The sequence below is a fragment of the Salvelinus sp. IW2-2015 genome, linkage group LG16 (assembly GCF_002910315.2).
Source record: "Salvelinus sp. IW2-2015 linkage group LG16, ASM291031v2, whole genome shotgun sequence".
NCBI lineage: Eukaryota > Metazoa > Chordata > Actinopteri > Salmoniformes > Salmonidae > Salvelinus > Salvelinus sp. IW2-2015.
In genome coordinates this window covers 12,310,823-12,329,332 of record NC_036856.1, presented here as the reverse complement: position 1 = coordinate 12,329,332, position 18,510 = coordinate 12,310,823, and the positions used below count along the sequence as shown (strand labels likewise).

General features: G+C 43.5%; 1 protein-coding gene across 3 annotated transcripts in view; it reads left to right on the top strand.

Moving 5' to 3' along the window:
* Nucleotides 1-18,510, top strand: part of pip5k1ca (phosphatidylinositol-4-phosphate 5-kinase, type I, gamma a) — an 80,872-nt gene that overhangs the window by 22,571 nt on the left and 39,791 nt on the right. For all 3 annotated transcript variants that reach the window (XM_070447530.1, XM_024004115.2, XM_024004114.2), the window contains exons 2-5: nucleotides 9,340-9,371; nucleotides 10,807-10,893; nucleotides 13,228-13,358; nucleotides 14,793-14,910. In XM_070447530.1, the coding sequence (XP_070303631.1) occupies nucleotides 9,340-9,371; nucleotides 10,807-10,893; nucleotides 13,228-13,358; nucleotides 14,793-14,910 (368 nt within the window). The remainder of the gene's footprint in view (nucleotides 1-9,339; nucleotides 9,372-10,806; nucleotides 10,894-13,227; nucleotides 13,359-14,792; nucleotides 14,911-18,510) is intronic.

Genomic DNA, 18,510 nt, shown 5'->3' with positions numbered 1-18,510 from the left:
TGTGTCATTTGCTAGGTTATTGTTATCAATGCGCTGTTAACATTTTTATAAAAGTAAGGGGGGGGGTGAAATCAAAGAACATCGGCTACATTGCCCCCCCCCCCCAATCTGATAATGTTAGTGGGGTGGTTCTCTAATCAAACCGAATTGCACCGAAACTGAAACGTACCTTTCCTGTATCGAATCCGAGCCCAAATCATCTGGCCACCTATTTCACAAGTTTGTCTCCGACTTTGTAAGGACAAGTTTTAGCTCCTTATTCAACCCTAGTACCTCCATATGAAGCTGCGGTTGAGCCACATATGGTCAGCCTCTTACTGAGTCCAGATGTTATGTCTAGCCTAACCCAGGAGTTTGGGAAGGTGGTCACTGCTACGGTCGCACCCATATAGCATTTACGCTATGGATCCTGAGCCAGACAGACTCTAGGTAAACAAGATCATTAGCTCTTAGTCACCAGAGCAAGATGTGCTCCTCTCAGCAACCAACACCATGATTATTTATGGTCTACTGAGTGAAACGGAACCTAGCTACTACTCATGTTTTTAAACTGCCATGGTCCCCTCTGTTCACCCTGAAAGGACTTTCATGCTGCTCACAAATTCTCTTGACAGTTTCGGGGATCAGCGAGTGATAATTGCTCAGCTCTGATCCAAGGCCCCAGTAAGTGATGAAAACAAGGTAGGGGGAATAGCGAGGGAGAGAGAAATCCTCTTCTCTCAGCCTGAAGCTACTGCCCAGTGGTCGTACAGGAGCACATATCTCCAGAGAGGATATGCTGACACACATACACACAGGACGCCCCAAGAATTGGTGTGCATAGGACTTGGTAAACATTCCGCTGTCTACTAGACGGTGTGGGGAAGTAAACCAAAGTCCTTTAAAAGAGAGAGGTCTATTTTTACAACATGGTCTAGATGTGTTCTCTGTACACCCATCCTCCTGACAGATTCACATAATTAGTCGGCCCAGTATTGACACATCGTGCTCTGCAGATGGTCGTATCCTGTCTACTGTAGGTCTTGGAACGGATGAGTCCTATTCATCAGCATACCACACCCTGTTATGTCACAACATTTGGTTAGAGAAACTGGCTATGATTAAGCATGCCAATCCATGTTAATGTGTGTTGACATCTGTGTGTGCTGGAGCATGTTGTTTATCAGACCACGGTCGTTGTCCCAGCCAAGCAGGATTTCTGGGTGAATGACAGAGTCATGCTGGGTCCATCTCCAGCATACTGTCCATCATTCCCATTGAGACAGATGGGAGACTGAGCATTGAGTCAGAGGGCAGCCAGGGTCAGAGACAGCAGAGGCTCCACTCAGGCAGGCAGTGTTAAGCCCTAAGGAGTTAATGTTAGAGCCCTGTGAAGCAGTGCATTGTGGACCTGGAGAGACTGACTTGCCTTTACTGCTGCATTTTATAAGGGTCAAGCCCTTACTTGTACATCAATGCATAATTTTTGAGAAAGTTCAAATTGCCAATGTGTATCTTGCAGTAACCTAAAATTAGGATTTGGCTGTAAGTGACTGCATTCCAGGCCATGGCAGGACACAGGAGGTCTGTGGAGGTTTTGAGTCTATAAGTCTACAGTCATTGAGACCCCAGCAGTCGGCAGAGCGGACTAGGTATTAATAAAGATGCAATGTATTAATTTGCGTTGAATTTCCATCTCAATGGCTGAGTTCAGTTTGGGTTGTGATTTTGAAAGTGTACTAAGCACTTTTGCCATCTGGTCTCAATGGATCAGTCTTTTAAAAATGTCAAAAGTTAGAGAAGCAGTATTGACCATGTAGCCTAGCCATTGTCTTTCATGGAGAGGAAAGGCCACAAAAATGTTGTTTTTGGRAATGGTAGTCAGTGTGCCAATACACCAGGTTCCTTCTTGAGTTTCAGTATATTGTTATTGTCCTGCTTTCAAAGGAAACAACACCTACTTGTCCTGACAAGCCTCTACTATGTCCTGTCCTTCATGTCAGCTGGGTGAGTTAGGGGATTACAGTACTACTCATTGAGTGACTGGGACACCATGTTGCTTAGACTAGTGTTTGTCTATTCTGAAGCTCCATTATGGAACAAAGAGACCACATAACCCAATATGTTTCTAAAAAATAGTATTTTATAGGGCTGAACATGATTACTTATTCAGGTCACTTTAGCAGTATCACCCCTGGGCAGTTATCTCCATTGCTGCACCATCGAACATTCTACATTCCAATATGGATGTCAGTGTCTATTTTTTTTTATGAATCCTTCAACACAGGAAGTGAATTGAAATTACATTCATATTAGTTGTTTCTTTCGATCCCTGAACTGACTGAATTAAAAAGGAATTGACCTCAACCCTTTTGTATGTTTTGGTGTCCCAAACATACAATGGCCCAAACATACAGTATAATGCTAGTGTCTTTAGAAGGCCAGACTCCATTGAGATGACTGTGCTGGCAGACTCCATTGAGCAGCAGCTCAGCCCACCCATAGGCCTCAATGACTGTTGCTTTTTATTAACTCAGAGCTGCTATTGATCAAAATGGAGCCTCAGTTGGCTTCATGAAAAGCTCTAAATCTTCCCCAGGCACAGGCTGTATCCACTGTCAGCTATATACTGACTGCATATTACATGTCACTAAGTGGTTATGTTGACTAGACTATAATTTCAATGCAAGAATGAATTGTGTTTTAAGTTGTGGTATGGTTTGACAATTGAAGATGTGTTTTGGAGTGCTAGTCCAGCCATTCTCTATCTGTGGGTTACTGGTATGCCATCTGTTGGCGTGTGGGTAATACAGGGTAATACTGCCAGTTACTGTAATTGCAAGGAATGTGTTAAGCCTAAACGGTTTAATTATGAGTGTGGTCACTCAATAGTCTCAGTTGGGGAAGAATGGGTGAAATCTGACAATTTAGTGACGTCTTGGTCACACTGGAGCAGACAGTCAATTACCTCACTACCGCAACTTTCCATCCCGACTTGGACCAAAAACAGAGGAGGGAAGGAGAGAGCAACTTGTGATCTAGAGAGAGACCGAGGTGTTGTCCACCCTCAGGGTTTTGTGGTGGCCCGTCTACTTCTGTGGATTCAATACTCAACAACATACAGGCCTTGCTCTTTTTCAAACCTAATTTTGTTGCCCTGCTTTTGTTTTGGCCTAACTTTAATTGCAGCGGAAAGGCACTTATTAATGAGAAAAATATAGGCCTACTTAAACTGAAGGCACAAGCAGCGAATATAATTGTTGTGTGTGACTAGGGCTGTGACGGTCTTGGAATTTGAGGTTACGGTAATTGGCCAGGCCAATGTACACAGTGACCGACATAACCGTTCAGGGGGAGGTAAAATAAAGAAAGAAGGGGGGTCACAATTCTGTTTGTAACTTGTTTACATGGATATGCTTCTTAATTAAAAAGTATTTTAAACAAGCAATTACACTTCATTATTATCATGGCATGTCATTATTATTGTTCAGGTTATTACTTCTAAATATGAATCAACAAATGAATAAATGCCGGGTTGGAGAGGATCTTAAGCATTTTCTTATTGACACAACATTAACGGACTCAAAATCAAGATATATGCCTACCTTGTCTGTTGGATTTTCTGCATATTATTTTTTAATACAGATCCTATTTCGACGCACAAAACCATTTCAATGAAGTCCGAGGGGTTTTCTCTCACTTTTCCCAAAACATTTGGGACTGCTGCTGCAGTCATTTGATGGCAGTGGTATTGACATATTGAGATAAGTAATGTAGCTTAAACCTCTGAAAATAGGACTTTTACCAGATTAAATCATGACAGGAGCATTTTGATTCTTATTAAAGAGTCCAGACAGGCTACTTTATGAAACTTTCTGAATCGACATATACACTTACCATGAGTGTATAAAACATTCGGATCGAAACAATACCCATTGATGACTTTGCTAATGCTACTGTATACACTGAGTATACAAAACATTAAGAACACCTGCTCTTTCCATGAGACTGACCAGGTGAATCCAGGTTAAAGCTATGATTCCTTATTGATTTCACTTGATAAATTCTCTACAATCAGTGTAGATAAAGGGGAGGAGACAGGTTAAATAAGGATGTTTAAGCCTTGAGACATGGATTGTGTATGTGTGCCATTCAGAGTGTGAATGCTGATTTTCATCTTTTGTCTTGCCCGAACACACACCCCCATAAAAGCACCCGTCAGTCAAAGCCACCAGCGTATGTCAGACACAAGCAAATATTTCTCCTTAAAACATAATTTAAAAAAAATCTAGGCTTACCTTTTAACGTTTTCCAAAATTAGGCTATAAGATCAATTATGAAGGGGACAGCTATGCTATAGTATGAAGATGAAACTGACAATCATTAAAATAGAAACAAATACACACATGTCCATAGCCTAGCCTGTTCATCAACGGCGCTGATTATCGAGGGTGTTAAAGATTTTTCAAATACTGTGAGGAGCTATTATAATGCGTGAGGTGAAGAACAAATGACTGAGAAGGCTAGCACGGCTCTGTCACCATCAACAGGACAGAGAAACAAGACACACACACATTAACACATGGATGGTGAAAATGATGGTATGAAATACACCAAAAACGTTTTCTCACAAGTGTAGCAGGTTGTGAACTCTGTAAACAACGATTCCACTCCGAGAATGAGAAGGGTAAATTGCTGTAATTAATACATGCATTAACAYAAATGTATGTAACCAAATGACAGGGATTAACAGTAAATGGCCTGTTTTACAAACAGTAGGCTACCAAATGGGCAATCATAAAAGTGCATTGTGGGCTGACACGGTATAACCTAGGCTACTATTCTATTTGCAGGAATAGGAGGGCGGTCATTTTTTCTGTCTCGCCTAGGGCAGCTTATCGGACAGGACCGGGCCTGATCAGCGTTTATTAGTCTATAAATTAAAAAAAGATTCAGAATCAAATTATGCCAGGTTGGAGAGGATTGGTGCATTGTCCATTTGACACAACATTAGTGCATTATAGGCCTCAGAGCCGGAACGACCTTGTCGACTGCTGATGATTAATTCATGAATAGTCATACACTTCCAACCTTTTTTAAAAGAAGACCGATGTATTTATTTACTAACAAGCAATGAAAACGTGCATTTAAAAATATATATTTTTACTGAAGTGCCATAGCCTATAGCGCTCTACACCCTAGTGTAGCTAATCTACACTGACAAAAATATAAACGCAACATGTACATTTAGTGTGTGGAATGAAGGCCGAATGTGTCTGATTCCAGGTACATGTGCATACTCATAAAATCCAGTTGACCTCAATTGGGGAGCCATGGAAACCAGGGAATGGGGAGTGGACAAGGGGAGCGTGTGCAGTTGCATCTAGGAGGATTTGGCTTTGTTTATGGTAGGGCTGACCCCATTTAGTCGACTGGTCGATTTGTTTCGTCGATAGGCTGTTGGTCGACAGATGTTTTTAGTCGAGCAGTGACAAATGTATATATATATTTTTTTTCATTGCACACAAGACACCTGTCTGATTTMCTCCTCTCTCTGTGGACTAATCCATTAAGGAGGCCGCGGGGGTGCCACGGTCCAAGAGAAATAAGTGTGTCAGCTGCACAAGGCACGTTTCTCCAGAATGCGCCCTCTCCCACCATTTTGTGCATATTCATTGTTTCATAACTTGTGTGCATTGTTTGCTGTGTCTGTCAATTCCCCATTACATATCACTAGTAGTAGCCTACATTTTAACATTAATTCCCATAATTTCTAATCTGCAATGTATTTTTGTTTAGTTATGGTATTTCGGTTAAGACATTCAAATTATTATTATTATTATTATTATTACAGTCATTTACCGTTCTCATTGTCGGGGTGGACACGTTGTTTGCAGAACTCACAACCTATGCTAGACTTGTGAGAAACACATTTTTGTTTATTTCATTCCATTTACGAGTTTTGTCAATTTATCGTCTTTTGTTTGAAATGCTCCTGTCAATGTTGACTAAGGATGAGCACTTGTTCACCCGTATATAAGTAGGACTAGTCTACATGGCCTGCACGCAAATGTAGGCCTATAATGTAGGGACGTTTTGATTTAGTATTTCTGATTGTCTTAACTACCACTAATGAGCTGTGGAGCATTACCCCCCCAAAATGTCTTCACCTCAAACAGAAAGCAAACAATGTCTGTTTTTAGAATCAATTGAGAATGACAATAGTTCCTAAAAAGAATTTGAGAAATATTTTCAGCTCGCTCTTTTTTCAAAGACCACTCGGCATGAAAACGAAAAATGTAATGCTCTGATCCAGTGGAAATGTCATAAAATACCTGATTTACTTCTTATCCCTTGCACAAATAGCCTACAGCTGTGTCTGTCCCGAGCTCACTGGTGCAGGAAACTCTGAGGCCCAGAATATTTTATACAATGTTGCAAGTTTGTTAGCACAAGTTTCCAGCCAACCCAGTTGATAGTTGATACAATGTTACAAGTTCGTTTGACAGGCCACGCATAGCCAATGTGATTTTATAGGATATTTATTTTTATCAGGATATTTTGTACCAGCAGGCTGCAATGTTTTTATTTGTTGGCTTAATGTAGGCTATTTTTTAAATAGTTGACAATTGCAATAAAAGTAATTTTTAGATTTGTATAATTTTCATTTATACTGAACAAAAATATAAAGCAACATGGTCCCATGTTTCATGAGCTGAAATAAAAGATCCCACAAAAAGCATATTTCTCTCCAATTTTGTGCACACATTTGTTTACATCCCTATTAGTGAGGATTAATCCATCCACCTGACGTGTGGCATATCAAGAAGCTGATTAAACAGCATGATCATTACACAGGTGCACCTTGTGCTGGGGACAATAAAATGCCACTCTAAAATGTGAGTTTTGTCACACAACACAATGCCACAGATCTCAAGTTTTGATGGAGTGTGCAATTGGCATGCTGACTGCAGTAATGTCCATCAGAGCTGTTGCCAGAAAATGTCATGTTAATTTCTCTACCATAAGCCGCCTCCAATGTTGTTTTAAAGAATTTGGCAGAACATCCAACCGGCCTCACAACTGCAGACCACGTGTAACCACGCCAGCCCAGGACCTCCACATCAGGCTTCTTCACTATCGGGATTGTCTGAGACCAGCCAACTGGACAGCTAATGAAACTGAGTATTTTTGTGGGGAAGCCCTTTTGTGGAGAAAAACCCATTCCTATTGGGTGGGCCTGTGGGCATGAGAAAGTCAACAGCCGGCACTACTGTACAACAGACCATAATACAGCCATCTCCTGAGTGGCGCAGCGGTCTAAGGTACCGTATCTCAGTGCAAGATACCAGTCCCTGGTTCGTATCCAGGCTGTATCACATCCGGCTGTGATTGGGAGTCCCATAGGGCGGGGCACAATTGGCCCAGCATCGTCCGGGTTTGGCTGGGCTAGGCCATCATTGTAAATAAGAATTTGTTCTTAACTGACTTGCCTAGTTAAATAAAGGTTAAATAAAAAAATCTCCCATTGAAGTCAGAGAGAAGAGGCTAGATGTTCTATAATTATGTGACAAACACATCTAATGTGAATGAGAGGGTCTACTATTTACCACATATAAATTCTACAAACTGCAAACCCAGAGCAAGAATGGGTAAATAAACATTTATCAGTTTAAGCGTGTGATGGGAGAGGTACGCCGGAAAGGTGAGGCTGAACTATCACACACAGTAGGCTTGTTCATTCTCCCCTGGTCTGTTAAGTTTAGACACGGGCTCATTTAGCTGATGGCCAGGAGGCACTGAGCGAGTGACCTTGAGGGAGGTGACTGATGCACGTGGAAATTAGCGAGAGGACAGGACACCTCCAGAATGCCTTTGTCCCATGACTCCTTCCGTCCCTCCCTGTCATCCACTACTAATGGACTTGCTGCTAATGGCTTTATGTGACAAAAAAGCTAACAGATTACCTGGTCTGCTTAGTACTTCCCAGGACTGGTTGGTATTTATTGTGATGAGTAGGCTATATTTGTTTATCCCCCTGCACAGCTTTGGTGGCTGTAATACATGGTGATGGTCTTCACTGGTTCTGCCATGTAATCGACATGGTTCATTGACTAGACCTCATTCCCTCCCTAGGTCAGGAGCACATGGGAGTGACCGATCCCATTGGAAACCTCACCAGCGCCATATCTGCCTTGTAGGTTTCAAGGTCTTCTTCACACAATGACACAATCAATACTCTCAAAGAACTGGAAAATGGACCGAAGAAGCCCACTGTTCACAGGGCAAAATGACAGGGGGGCTTTTATAAAGGAAACAGGAACGAAGGAAAGCCTTAGGGTCTGCCCAGTAACAAGGAGGATAGGCACCTCTCTCCTCTCACTCTAACCATCTGCATTGTCAACATTCTCAGTGTCAACGTGGTTGGATGTAATGTCTTTTTTTTCTTCTTTATGCAATGTTCCAGAAGGATTGCATTGGCACGTTTTGGCTTGTTCATCCCTCAGCAAAGCTGTGTGTGACAGAGGGAGCGAGTGAGTTACAGAGAGCTGGAGGGGAGGAGAGGGAGGAGGGCTGGCTCAGTCACATGGGCAACCAGAGGAAGCAGGCAGGCAGACTTTAGCACTGCAGCTTAAAGGAGAAAAACATATTCAGAGAACATGCAGATTCTCCTCTTTGCAGCCCTCTGTCATCACATCGCCTACTCCCGTTGCCTTTCACACCTGGTGTAGCCTATAACGCATTCTTATTCTAAAAGAAAGTATTTCTATAGGCCATTCAAATTGCACTATTACTGTCTGCGTGTTACTCATGTTAAATAGACAAGCCTAATAATAACAATGTCGGTGTGAACCACTGTCAGTTTTAAATGCCTCAGTCAGTCAGTGTATTGACTCTTGATGTAATCAGCCCACTGGCGTCTGGTGTTAATACTCCTAAGAATGAACTGAATCAATCAAGCCAGTAGTGTGTTGTGTTGTGCTATCTGAGCTCCCCTCTCAGTCCTTCATTATGCTAAGTGGCGAAATTGGCTACAATTGTGGATCTATTTCAGGCCAGCTGGGGAGAACAGAACAGCAGAGCTCACTGATTACTTCCTTTGTTGTTTACGTCTTCACATCGCATGGCTTTATGGACTGGTAGAAATGCTAGAGTGGGACTGGGGATGGGTGGATGGTACGGATTACCAGGAAGAATGGGCATGGTATGGTAACCATCCCCTCCACTACCTGCCCCCCACTTTTTTTTTACACTTAACATATGGGACTTCTGTTTGTTCCTTCTAACACTAATCATGTGAAGTAATGGAGCCTCTCGTAGGACTCACGCTCTCTCTCTCTCTCTCTCTCTCTCTCACAGACTATTCTGCTAGAAAAGCACACATCACAGAGGTAATGTACTTGCTTACTTTACCTTTAATTAGCCCATATGACCGTGAAATACATTTGACTCTTCCTCCCTGACATGCCCTCTATGTTAACCCCCCTCTCCTCACTGTGATCCTACACACACCATTTCCCTATACTCTGTATGTGTTCTGACTGCCACACACACCATTTCCCTATACTCTGTATGTGTTCTGACTGCTACACACACCATTCCCTATACTCTGTATGTGTTCTGACTGCCACACACACCATTTCCCTATACTCTGTATGTGTTCTGACTGCTACCACACCATTTCCCTATACTCTGTATGTGTTCTGACTGCCACACACACCATTTCCCTATACTCTGTATGTGTTCTGACTGACACACACCATTTCCCTATACCTGTATGTGTTTCTGACTGCCACACACACCATTTCCCGATATCTGTATGTGTTCTGACTGCCACACACACCATTTCCCTATACTCTGTATGTGTTCTGACTGCCACACACACCATTTCCCTATACTCTGTATGTGTTCCGACTGCTACACACACCGTGTCCGTCTACTTTGATCCCCCTGCACGTCAATCAGCATCAGTATGCTCAGGGGTAGTGAGGGAATCTCCATAGGGACTGCTATGGTTTATAAGCCCCTTCCATGTTCCACTCTGCCCTGTGATGAGAAGCACCCACTCTCAATTTGGCTGCGTAATCTGGGAGGATAGAGGTTAGAAAGAGGAACTTGAAGGGACACTCAGTCCACTCAGAAGGCTTAGTGACACATTTACCAAGCGTTCACACCTGTGTCAAGTTTGCACTTGTGATTTTCAAAGGGGAATACAGGACAAAAGAAATCAAAGCTGGAAAATGTGGAACTGTCTTTGTACCTCTATTGATATTCAGAAAAAACTCTAGATCACCTTGACTCCACACACAGTCAATACATTTTAAGTTCAGGCTGTAACACTCTACAATGTGAAAAAGTCAAGGGGTCTGAATACTTTTTGAAGGCACTGTAGACTCACTTTCACATACTCTGCTGCTACGCTGTTTGTCTATCCTGATTGCCTAGTCACTTTTACCCCAATCTATATGTACATATTACCTCAACTGCCTCGTACCCCTGCACATTGACTCGGCCCCGGTGCTCCTTGTACAGTATATAGCCTCGTTATTGTTATTTTATTGTGTTACTATTTCTAAGTAAGTAAGCATTTCATGGTAAAGTCTACACCTGGCGCATGTGACAAATACATTTGATTTGGTTTACCTTTCGTTCCTCATTTGATGTGTTTATTATTGAAAAGAACAGGTGGCAACTTCACACTGGTGCTGCAAACGCTTGATAAACACTAACCTCGGGTGTTCGTGTTGTTAGTGTTGTCAGCCCATAGAAGTGAGTATCGATCTAAATATGTGTCTTAACCACTCTGCTCCATCCTCTGGCCAACAGCTACCTGGTGTCTCGGGTCTACCAGGCCAGGGGAAGAGGATGGGCCACAGGGGAGTGGACGCGTCCGGAGAGACCACCTACAAGAAGGTAGGCAGTCGACACCATCTCCCCGGATTTTAGCCAGTCAATCAATTAATTAATCAAGCATATAGTGATCACATATAGTGCCTGCGCCTTTTACAAATGCCTTACAGCAAAGCAGCCAAACCCCCAATAGAACAAGCCAAGACATTGGCAAGGAAAAACTCCCTTGGTAGGCACTTGGCAATGGTCCTTTATGCACAGTTAGGCTACAGCTGTGTACAGGCAAAGCAGAGAAGGGACATAGCTCTGTAAGCCTGCACACTGTACTCTCCACTTATACTATACGTTTTATGGTCACATACACTTGATAGGTGCAGTGAAGTGTGTTGTTTTACAGGGTCAGTCATAGTAGTACGGCACCCCTGGAGCAAATCAGGGTTAAGTGCCTTGCTCAAGGGCACATTGACAGATTTTGGGGGTATTTCTTATACAGTGGGGCAAAAAAGTATTTAGTCAGCCACCAATTGTGCAAGTTCTCCCACTTAAAAAGATGAGAGAGGCCTGTAATTTTCATCATAGGTATTCAACTATGACAGACAAAATGAGGAAAAAAAATCGAGAAAATCACATTGTAGGATTTTTAATGAATTTATTTGCAAATTATGGTGGAAAATAAGTATTTGGTCAATAACAAAAGTTTATCTCAATACTTTGTTATATACCCTTTGTTGGCAATGACAGAGGTCAAACGTTTTCTGTAAGTCTTCACAAGGTTTTCACACACTGTTGCTGGTATTTTGGCCCATTTCTCCATGCAGATCTCCTCTAGAGCAGTGATGTTTGGGGCTGTTGCTGGGCAACACGGACTTTCAACTCCCTCCAAAGATTTTCTATGGGGTTGAGATCTGGAACTGGCTAGGCCACTCCAGGACCTTGAAATGCTTCTTACGAAGCCACTCCTTCGTTGCCCGGGGGTGTGTTTGGATCATGTCATGCTGAAAGACCCAGCCACGTTTCATCTTCAATGCCCTTGCTGATGGAAGGGAGGTTTTCACTCAAAATCTCACGATACATGGCCCCATTCATTCTGTCCTTTACACGGATCAGTCGTCCTGGTCCTTGCAGAAAAAACAGCCCAAAGCATGATATTTCCACCCCATGCTTCACAGTAGGTATGGCGTTCTTTGGATGCAACTCAGCATTCTTTGTCCTCCAAACACGACGAGTTGAGTTTTTACCAAAAAGTATATTTTGGTTTATCTGACCATATGACATTCTCCCAATCTTCTTCTGGATCATCCAAATGCTCTCTAGCAAACTTCAGACGGGCCTGGACATGTACTGGCTTAAGCAGGGGGACACGTCTGGCACTGCAGGATTTGAGTCCTCTGGCGGCGTAGTGTGTTACTGATGGTAGGCTTTGTTACTTTGGTCCCAGCTCTCTGCAGGTCATTCACTAGGTCCCCCGTGTGGTTCTGATTTTTGCTCACCGTTCTTGTGATCATTTTGACCCACGGGTGAGATCTTGCGTGGAGCCCCAGATCGAGGGAGATTATCAGTGGTCTTGTATGTCTTTCCATTTCCTAATAATTGCTCCCACAGTTGATTTCTTCAAACCAAGCTGTTTACCTATGCAGATTCAGTCTTCCCAGCCTGTTGCAGGTCTACACTTTTGTTTCTGGTGTCCTTGACAGCTCTTTGGTCTTGGTCGTAGTGGGGTTTGGAGTGTGACTGTTTGAGGTTGTGGACAGGTGTCTTTTATACTGATAACAAGTTCAAACAGGTGCCATTAATACAGGTAACGAGTGGAGGACAGAGGAGCCTCTTAAAGAAGAAGTTACAGGTCTGTGAGAGCCAAAATCTTGCTTGTTTGTAGGTGACCAAATACTTATTTTTCACCATAATTTGCAAATAAATTCATTAAAAATCCTACAATGTGATTTTCTGGATTCTCTTTTCTCATTTTGTCTGTCATAGTTGAAGTGTACCTATGATGAAAATTACAGGCCTCTCTCATCTTTTTAAGTGGGAGAACTTGCACAATTGTGGCTGACTAAATACTTTTTTGCCCCACTGTATATGTGAGAAGGCATAAAGAAAAGACACTGCAGAGCAATCCGAGTGTGTGTCACAGATAACCAACCTGACAGAGATCTACTCCAACCCGATTCAGCCACCCTGTCTGTTTTTAGCACCTTACAGAATAGGTATTTTGGTTTGCATGTCTGAGTGAGTCAATGTTTTGCCTCTAGTGTAGAATTCAGTCCCGTCTGAGAGCTGAGCTAATGGAGCTTGTAAATCGTAAGATTTCTCAATGAATATAAATGAGTGGTAGTCCACCAAGCTCAGAAATGTCTAAGTATTTCCCTAACCCCACCACATTCTCCTCTCCCCCAGACCACGTCCTCTGCCCTGAAAGGTGCCATCCAGCTGGGCATCGGCTACACGGTGGGCAACCTGAGCTCCAAGCCTGAGAGAGACGTCCTCATGCAGGACTTCTATGTGGTGGAGAGCATCTTCTTCCCCAGGTAACCACACCATCAGGGCAGCACACAGCTTTGTGACATTAGAATGAGGTCTTTCAAATATATCAGAGATTTCTGACCGATCACAAAACTGATCCTAGAGATGTTCTTTTGATGGTAAGTCATTTGTTATTTACACTAGAATGATTCCTTCATAGTGGCGCTGCGGTCTAAGGCATTGCATCTCAGTGCAAGAGGTGTCACCACAGTCCCTGGTTTGATTCCAGGCTGTATCACATCCGGKCGTGATTGGGAGTCCCAAAGGGCGGCGCACAATTGGCCCAGCGTTGTCCGGGTTTGGCCGGGATATGCCGTAGTTGTAAATAAGAATTTGTTCTTAACTGACTCACCTAGTTAAATAAAGGTTCAATTTAAAATATTTGTTTTACCTTTATTTAACTAAGCAAGTCAATTAAGAACAAATTCTTATTTACAACGACAGCCTACCAAAAGGCCTCCTATGGGGGCTGGGATTAAAAATATAGGACAAAATACACATCCCAACAAGAGACACCACAACACTAGATGAAGAGAAACTTAAGACGACAACATAGCATGGCAGAAACACATGACAACACAGCATAATAGCAACACCACATGACAACGACATGGTAGCAGCACAAAAGATGGTACAAACATTATTGGGCAGCACAAAGGCAAGAAGGTAGAGACAACAATCCATCACACGAAGCAGCCACAACTGTCAGTAAAAGTGTCCATGATTCTTTGAATAGCTACAGTAAACTGAAAAGAGGAGGGACCCAGGGATGTGTGTGCTTTGGGGACCTTTAACAGAATGTGACTGGCAGAAAGGGTGTTGTATGTGGAGGATGAGGGCTGCAGTAGATATCTCTGATAGGGGGGAGTGAGGCCTAAGAGGGTTTTATAAATAAGCATCAACCAGTGGGTCTTGCAACAGGTATACAGAGATGACCAGTTTACCAGGAGTATAGAGTGCAGTGATGTGTCCTATGTGGCGCAATGGTAGCAAATCGGATGGRCGAATGGTAAAGAACATCTAGCCGATCTATAAATTACGTCTCCGTAGTCTAGCATGGGTAGGATGGTCATCTGAATCAGGGTTAGTTTGGCAGCTGGGGTGAAAGAGGAGCAATTACGATAGAGGAAACCAAGTCTGCAGCTTTGATATGTGCTGAGAGAAGGACAGTGTACCTTCTAGCCATACTCCCAAGTACTTGTGTGAGGTGACTACCTCAAGCTCTAAACCCTCAGAGGTAGTAATAACACCTGTGGGGAGAGAGGCATTCTACTTACCAAACCACATGACCTTTGTTTTGGAGGTGTTCAGAACAAGGTTAAGGGTAGAGAAAGCTTGTTGGACACTAAGAAAGCTTTGTTGTAGAGCATTTAACACAAAATCCGGGGAGGATAATTGTCCCGTATGTAAAAGCCTTTCTCCCTCTCTCCTGGTCCCAGTGAAGGCAGCAACCTGACTCCAGCCCACCACTTCCCAGACTTCCGCTTCAAGACGTACGCTCCCGTGGCCTTCCGCTACTTCAGGGAGCTCTTTGGGATCAGGCCTGATGACTACCTGGTAAGAACATGTAACTCTACCCTTGTTCAACCATGACAACAGACATGAACCCATGGCATGGTGTCACCATACATTAGATATCCAGAATGAACAGAGGAGCATTCATTCTCTATTTTTTACTTAACACTTATTTTTCTTAACTTCTTAAAGCATTGTTGGTTAAGGGCTTGTAAGTAAGCATTTCACTATAAGGTGTAAGGTGCACTGTTGTATTCAGTGCATTACAAATACAATTTAAATTTAATAGGTCAATGTTGAGGAATGGTTTTAGGGTAGCTAGTGCACCAATTCCTGATCCCACTTTTTTRTTTTTTTTTACCTTTATTTAACTAGGCAAGTCAGTTAAGAACAAATTCTTATTTACACTGACGGCCTACCATAAGGCAAAAGGCCTCCTGCGGGGTCGGGGGCTGTGCTTAGAGAAGGACAGTGTACCTTCTAGCCATACTCCCAAGTACTTGTATGTGGTGACTACCTCAAGCTCTAAACCCTCAGAAGTAGTAATCACACCTGTGGGGAGAGGGGCATTCTTCTTACCAAACCACATGTTGGACACTAAGAAAGCTTTGTTGTAGAGCGTTTAACACAACACAAAATACGGGGAGGGGCCAGCTGAGTATAAGACTGTATTGTCTGCATGGAAATGGATGAGAGAGCTTCCTACTGCTTAAGCTATGTTGTTGATGTAAATTGAGAAGAGCGTGGCACCTAGGATCGAGCCTTGGAGTACTCCCTTGGTGACAGAAGCAGGTCTCTGTACAAAAGCTGTTCAGAGGCTCCCTGTATTGAGAGACTGAGGTATCCAGTCCACCTCCTGGTCTTAGCCAACACTCCCACAGCCTGTTGCCCACTCCCTCCCTCTCGGTCCAGCCTGCTGCCAGCAGCACAGCAGGCAATGTAGCACCATGACTGGGAGCGTGATTTCCCCCACCAGACAGACAGGCACGAGTCTTGGCTGGAGAGAGATTGGGAAGAATATCAGGAGAGACGGGGGAGGGACAGGCAGGGTTGGAGAGTTTGGGAGGGCGGAAGAAATGGGCTAAGAAATACTGTGTGGATGAATAGGGATATAAGGCAGGAAGAAGCAGAGATGGGGAGGGAGAKATGGTGAGTAGAGAGGATGACGGTTGGGGAGGGCCAGAGAAGGGTTGGGGGTGCTATAAGAGGTCTGGGTAGAGAGATGGTTAGGCCCAGAGGAGGTCTGGGGAAGTGGTTAGGGCGAGGAGGGCTGCCGTTGGCCTGTCACACATCATCAGTGTGGAGGCAGAGTGAGTCACTGCTCCTCCCTGAGCGGTCAGCAGTCTGGGCATGTGTTTATGTCTGTGTACATGACAAATAGGATACATACATGTCCTTGTGTGTTTTGCTATGACTAGGGCTGTGACGGTCATGGAATTTTGGATGACGGTTAATTGTCAACCATATGACCGCAGTCACGTTATAATAAATACAATAAAAACATGCATTTCCTCCTGTCCTGTGCTGCTCCCGACTGCATAGGACTCAAATCAGGGACGTGATGATCCATGTTTACTGTCAAGCCAGGCTGACAGCTAATTGAGGGTATAGCGTGCTGCTGTTAACTAGACGCTCTGTGGTCAAGTCACAGTGTTCCCTGTTTTTGGTAAGCCATTGGTTGCATGTATTTCCTCATACTCGTTTGCAACAACACTTTGCTGAAACAAGGAGCAACAAAGTTTCATCACGCTGTAAAGAGTCCATGTTACCGTGGAAACTGCACGCAGGTCTTGTATTTTTTTATGTCCTGCAGTCCCGTCTTCAGTCAGTTTAAAGCACTATAATTGTTCTACAACACAATTCTAAAACTGGCTGTTAGGTGTGGACCAGGCTTACTTTTACTTTACTGCTTTTGGGTAAAGTTTGTCTACTTAAATGAAGTTAATCAACAATAAACGTTTATACAATTACCCTGCCAACCCTAGCTATGACATAATAATGCGTGCGTGCGTGCGATAGACACAGTGTCACACCTCATGGCCCTTGTCACATTGTATCTGTGCTGGCTGACTGGCATTGTGTTTGGCTGTGTATCAACATGTACAGACACAATGCAAGAATTTGGTCTTAGTTATTCCTTTGTTCCATTTCGGACAACAATGTACAGAGCTACAGTAGAGTATATGGGCAACTTCTGTTTGTATTGATTTTCTGAATAGCAAATAGCAGTGTACAGTCGTGGCCAAAKGTTTTGAGAATGACACAAATATACATTTTCATAAAGTCTGCTGCCTCAGTTTGTATGATGGCAATTTGCATATACTCCAGAATGTTATGAAGAGTGATCAGATGAATTGCACCCTCTTTGCCATGCAAATGAACTGAATCCCCCCAAAAACATTCCACTGCATTTCAGCCCTGCCACAAAAGGACCAGCTGACATGTCAGTGATTCTCTGAAAAGGACAAGGCGGGAGATCACTCTGTCATGCTGATTGAGTTCGAATAACAGACTGGAAGCTTCAAAAGGAGGGTGGTGCTTGGAATCATTGTTCTTCCTCTGTCAACCATGGTTACCTGCAAGGAAACACGTGCCGTCATCATTGCTTTGCACAAAAAGGGCCCCACAGGCAAGGATATTGCTGCCAGTAAGATTGCACCTAAATCAACCATTTATCGGATCATCAAGAACTTCAAGGAGAGCGGTTCAATTGTTGTGAAGAAGGCTTCAGGGCGCCCAAGAAAGTCCAGCAAGCGCCAGGACTGTCTCCTAAAGTTGATTCAGCTGCGGGATCGGGGCACCACCAGTACAGAGCTTGCTCAGGAATGGCAGCAGGCAGGTGTGAGTGCATCTGCACGCACAGTGAGGCGAAGACTTTTGGAGGATGGCCTGGTGTCAAGAAGGGCAGCAAAGAAGCCACTTCTCTCCAGGAAAAACATCAGGGACAGACTGATATTCTGCAAAAGGTACAGGGATTGGACTGCTGAGGACTGGGGTAAAGTCATTTTCTCTGATGAATCCCCTTTCCGATTGTTTGGGGCATCCGGAAAAAAAGCTTGTCCGGAGAAGACAAGGTGAGCGCTACCATCAGTCCTGTGTCATGCCAACAGTAAAGCATCCTGAGAACATTCATGTGTGGGGTTGCTTCTCAGCCAAGGGAGTGGGCTCACTCACAATTTTGCCTAAGAAGACAGCCATGAATAAAGAATGGTACCAACACATCCTCTGAGAGCAACTTCTCCCAACCATCCACGAACAGTTTGGTGACGAACAATGCCTTTTCCAGCATGATGGAGCACCTTGCCATAAGGCAAAAGTGATAACTAAGTGGCTCGGGGAACAAAACATCGATATTTTGGGTCCATGGCCAGGAAACTCCCCAGACCTTAATCCCATTGAGAACGTGTGGTCAATCCTCAAGAGGCAGTTAGACAAACAAAACCCCACAAATTCTGACAAACTCCAAGCATGCAAGAATGGAAGAATGGGCTGCCATCAGTCAGGATGTGGCCCAGAAGTTAATTGACAGCATGCCAGGGCGGATTGCAGAGGTCTTGAAAAAGAAGGGTCAACACTGCAAATATTGACTCTTTGCATCAACTTCATGTAATTGTCAATAAAAGCTTTTGACACTTATGAAAT